The sequence below is a fragment of the Apodemus sylvaticus genome, chromosome 14 (genome assembly GCF_947179515.1).
Source record: "Apodemus sylvaticus chromosome 14, mApoSyl1.1, whole genome shotgun sequence".
NCBI classification, from domain to species: Eukaryota; Metazoa; Chordata; class Mammalia; order Rodentia; family Muridae; genus Apodemus; species Apodemus sylvaticus.
Window position 1 is genome coordinate 44166244 of NC_067485.1, and position 5032 is coordinate 44171275.

At 40.2% G+C, this 5032-nt stretch overlaps 1 protein-coding gene across 1 annotated transcript; it reads right to left on the reverse strand.

Annotated features, from left to right (window-relative positions):
* Positions 1–735: 735 nt before the first annotated feature.
* On the reverse strand, positions 736–1635 carry LOC127664432 (putative vomeronasal receptor-like protein 4). Its single transcript, XM_052156410.1, has one exon. The coding sequence runs from the start codon at positions 1633–1635 to the stop codon at positions 736–738; it is 900 nt and encodes a 299-aa protein (XP_052012370.1).
* Between the last annotated feature and the right edge of the window lie 3397 nt (positions 1636–5032).

Consider the following 5032-nt stretch of genomic DNA (forward strand, 5'->3'; position numbering starts at 1 on the left):
TGTAAAGAGAACCCAAAAAGTATTTCTGAGAGTCCATTTTCCAGAGCTTCTTGCACTAGCACTGTAAGTTCTAACCCAATTATAATTGGGCATCATCATTGACATGTTATTCTTCATTTTGGAATCTAACAATGTCACAAAGTTGGTGACCAAATCTGCTGAGCTGTGGTGGCCTTGCTTGTCTCACTGTCATCTTCTCTCTGCAGTACTAGCTCACCTCAGATGAGGGACATTTCCTCATCTTCACCTAACCTATTTCTTTTCATGCTCTGCCTTTGGAAAAAAGTAATAGCAATTTCTGACAGAAGCATTACCTCCAGCATTTCCCCAGTGCAAATGAAATGATAAAGTCACATGGCAGGGATGGTGGAATAGGGAGATTGTAAGAGTTCATGTACCACCTTCCTGGAAATCTTCAAAAGGTTTTAAGATTGTGTAATGCCAGACTTCTTAAGAAAAGGAAATCCATTACTATAATATTTAACATTTAATTTAATATTTCATTTTGACAATTAGAATATTATAGCAAATGACAATCTGGTAAAGAAAGATTTTTGTAATCACAGCATTTGAGATGCTGAGTTACCTCAAGATCAGCTTGTACAGACTGCCAGTTCAACCTGTATTGGATAACAAACATTGTGTCCCCATGTCTAAAATTCATTATGGAAAAGTAATTTACACTGTATATACCTTTAGTTCATAGAGAATAGAAAAATGTACTTTCTACACTTCTTAGTGGGCATGCAAGACATTAGGAGGATGGACATCTCGGCTAATCAGAATGTAGGGGCTGAAACTAGCATAACCAAGTTCTAAAAATAATTTAATATTTAGTAAAATTGGCTCATGTGTCACTGTGAAACCTTGGTAAAAAGAGATAATTAAATCTACCCAGTAGAAGAAAAGAAAACAGGTCATAAGAATGAGAACACTCTGTGTAGCTCTGATTTCTGGAGGGGAGTTGTTTGCCGACCTGGAGCTGTAAAGGTAGAGGACCTGCTTGTGGTGCTTATACAGATGGAGAGCCATGGACCCACTGCTCCAGCCCATCAGACTCTGAAAGATGACATCACGAAGAGTCATGAGAGAGAGGAAAAGCCACTTGATGATGTGTCTGGGTGGAGGCATATAGCAGTGGCCAATGAATGTTGCAGCTACAGACCTGTTCAAGTCACTGCCTGCTTTGATGTAGGAGAGCAAGTTAGAGCTTATGAGAACATTAATGATCCAAAAGACAAAGATAAAGGGAAGAACTTGGCATACTGTTTGTGGTTTGAGCTTTGTCCAAAGGGTGATCCTGGGACTGATGGTGACTGCTTGGAGCACACTGAGGAGACAGGTGGTGCAGATGGAAAGGCCCCGTGCCATCCTTGTCAGAAAGACCACTGCTTTACAGCCAATATCTCTTAAGAAATTTCTGAAATAAAACACTGTGGCTGTGTCTCTAATCCCTGTTGTACAAATAGTGATCATATTAGAAAATGCCAAATGCACGATAATAAGGTCGACAGGCTTCTTAGTCCCCAAGGCAGGCATGTAGACATGTCTCACAAGTATTAGGGTATTTCCCAGAATTCCAGGTCCAGTAAGAGAAAGAAAGATTATTGTGTGGATAATATTATTCCAATTCATCTTCTGACTTTATGCACAACATTAGGAAAAATCTTTTGAGAAACACAGGCAAGGTTTTTTTGTTTATTTTGATAAAAATAATGGTATCAACTATGTAAATGCCCATGTTTCTTTCCTTGAGGATGGCTGATCACTGTCTTTGTTTTTCTGGTTGGTTTGTTTTCCATGTCCATGGAAATGATGGGCATAAACTTGATAGCTTCCTGTCTTTCACGACTCTCTTTCATCCCTCAAATTCATGTGACCATGCTCTTCCCAGACAAAAGCTTAGTGCATGGCATCACTTTGGAACTTTCAAACCAACACAGCCTTGAGTATTTGCCTGTTTGCCTCCTTCCTTTCCACTCATGTCACCCAGTGTGACCTCAGGCTACCGGACTGTGTTGTGCTTCCTCCTGATCCTCTTCTCTGTCACATATGCAACCATCACTCAAATGATGTTGAACTTAAAACAACCTGCAGCTTCTCGGAAAGTTGTGCTTGGTCAAATGAACCAGGTTCTCAGGTGAGATGATATGGTATCTCCTCTTCCCAGGCTCCTTGACCATAAATTGTACAGAGGTTAATGACTTAGGGTATGAAAGTCTAGATCACTGTTCTTAATGTGGGAGTAAGTGTGGTAAAAATTGTCTTCTCAATCTTCATGGGCAGGATCCTATCCTTTCTAGTGAATGTGATTTCCTTTTTAGTCATTTTAAGCCTGTTTTTACTCTCTCTTCTGGAAATACTTCTCTCCCATAAAGCATGAGGAAAATCATTCTTATATAGTCTTAAGAAAGGGACGCCTTCCAGATTGTTTTAAGGTTGATTTAGTTTAGTGATGTTTTTAGTTAGAAGTCCTTAAGTCTGCCAGTATTAGCCAATATCTCACACTTGAATGTAATCACGTTATGAATGGTCTGGTGGTTTCTCTGTTTCTCTTTCTTTCTTTCTTTCTTTCTTTCTTTCTTTCTTTCTTTCTTTCTTTCTTTCTTTCTTTCTTTCTTTCTTTCTTTCTTTCTTTCTTTCTTTCTTTCTTTTTTTACTTTGTTTATTGCAGTAAAAAAAATGAGCGTTTGACTGAGCGTTTGCTCTGGGTCTCCGATGGAGGAGTTGGAGAGGGGACTAAAGGAGCTGAGAGGGTTTGCAGCCCTATGGAGGAAGCAACAGTGTCAACAGGCCAGACCCCCACCCCGGAGCTCTTGGAACTGGACCACCAACCAAAGAGTACATATATGTGGGCAAGGATGGCCTTGTTGGACATCAGTGGGAGGAGAAGTCCTTGGGCCTGAGGGTGTTTTATGCCCCACTGTAGGGGAATGCCAGTGCAGGAGGCAGGAGTGAGTAGGTGGGTGGGGGAGCACCCTCGTAGAGGGAGGGGGGATGGGATATGGGGTTTCTGAAGGGAAGACCTGGAAAGGGGAAAATGTTTGAAATGTAAATTAAGGAAATATCCAATCCAAAACAAAAAACAAAAAAAAAAAGATTAGTTCAAAACAAAATGACAATGTTTTTCAGTTTTCTTTTGTTATTGGTTATATTTATAATTAATATGCTTTTGTAATTGAAATTAATAGCGAATTTAGCCTATTTGTATCACCATCCACAAAACACATAGAACATCACACAACAACCTTAATTTCTATTTGTCCTCCATAATTTGACATCTTATCCACATGAAAATAAGTTCTGAAATATTTTGAAACCCTTCCAAAAGAGGATGGCCTTGTCAGGCATCAATGGGAGAAGATCCCCTTGGTCCCATGGGGGAATGCAAGGACAGGGAGGCAGAAGTGGGTTGGTGGGGGCACACCCTCATAGAAGCAGGAGGAGGTGGGATGGGATAGGAGGTTTGGTGGGGATTGGGAAAGTGGGTAATATTTGAAATGTAAATAAAAATATCCAATAAAAAAAGAAACACTCCCAAAGACATGTTGACATTGGTGCTTACATTTCTACAGGAATATTTGCTGTATAATCCATGACTGCTATTTGCCCAACCCACACCTCATGGCACCCGCTTAGAGCTTTATCACTTAGGCTTCCTCTGCCTTCAGAAGGCTGTCTTGCCAGTGTATATTCTCCCTTCCTTTGCTGGGCAGTGAGCAGGCTTCAGAGACACTGGTTTGTGTGTAGTCTGTAAGTATTCACATAATACCTGCTCAAAAGTTACAGGTTGCTCAAGGAAACTGTTGCTTTAAAACTGCACTTTAATCACAGATATGAATTGACAAAGCAATTTGTACAAATATTTGAGTTGGGCTTTCCTGAGGATTGATGAAACTCTGCATCCTGGAAAAGTCCATTCCTTTTGCCTGGCACACTCCCTCCCTTTTGTAATGTGGTGAGCTTTCAGGAAATTTACTAAAAAAGCATAGGATATCCTTGAAGTAACTAACTTAACCAACAATGCTTCATTTTCTCTCAAAATCTCTCTATTGATATGTTTATAATTAGATATTTTCTAGTTGAACCTATGTGATTTCTGACATGCCAATAACATGACTGATAATGATACACATATACATTCACATGCACACACACACACACACACACACACACACATCTTTCCCAGGGTGAGTGGGAAGAGATATTTATATACATGTTTAATAAGCTTTTTGAACCATCACTCCTCTAATAGGTAAGAAATGACAGAGTAATCTGTGTGAAACTAATCAAGGCAGCATGTTCTTTCAGAACTGGATCATGGACCTTAGGGGCATAATACAAGGTCCAGATACATATGAGAAAATTCAGTAAAACGGAGAAGGATAAATTAGGAAATCGACAAATTCAAGCTTTGTAACATGTCTGTTAAATGTTGCTGCCTTTCTTAATTCTTATATGCTGGACTTTGAACATTTTTCGTGACCCCTTTAAGACTCAGTAATGTATGGAAGGTGCTTTGCAGGTGTATTGTGAGGATTCAGTGGAGCAGAGCCTCATAGTGCTTAGGACAGTGTCTGCCCAGTGTTAAACATGCTCCAATAGGCATTGCTCAAAGATTTTGTGTCATGCCAGTTTCCTACAGAATTGTGTTATGTTCTGAATCAGAAAAGAGAAACTTTAGGACCAATAAAACCACAACAAAGAAGAGCAAAGACCTTTATTCTGTAGAGCTAAAGGGCACCAGATTTAAGATACTTTGGAGTAGAACCTCTCACTCCTGTGAGGACAAACATATAAACTGGACAAACTGCAGAGAAGAAAAGCTTCCTCACACTCAAGCTGAAATTTCAGCCCATGTCTCCTGAACCTGCCTGGGCTGTAATGAGCATCTCTGGCTCAGTTCACCTCACACAGCTGCACTCTGCTCCCTCATGGACACAGAAACAATTCTGGATGGCAGGTGGGAAATGAGAGACTGCTTTCTCCCTGCATCTTGTCACTTCCTATTCACAGTGACAGAGGAACCCAG

Excerpts from the sequence above, each read along its gene's own strand:
- LOC127664432 (XM_052156410.1), bottom strand. The coding sequence starts at position 1,635 with ATGAATTGGAATAATATTATCCACACAATAATCTTTCTTTCTCTTACT.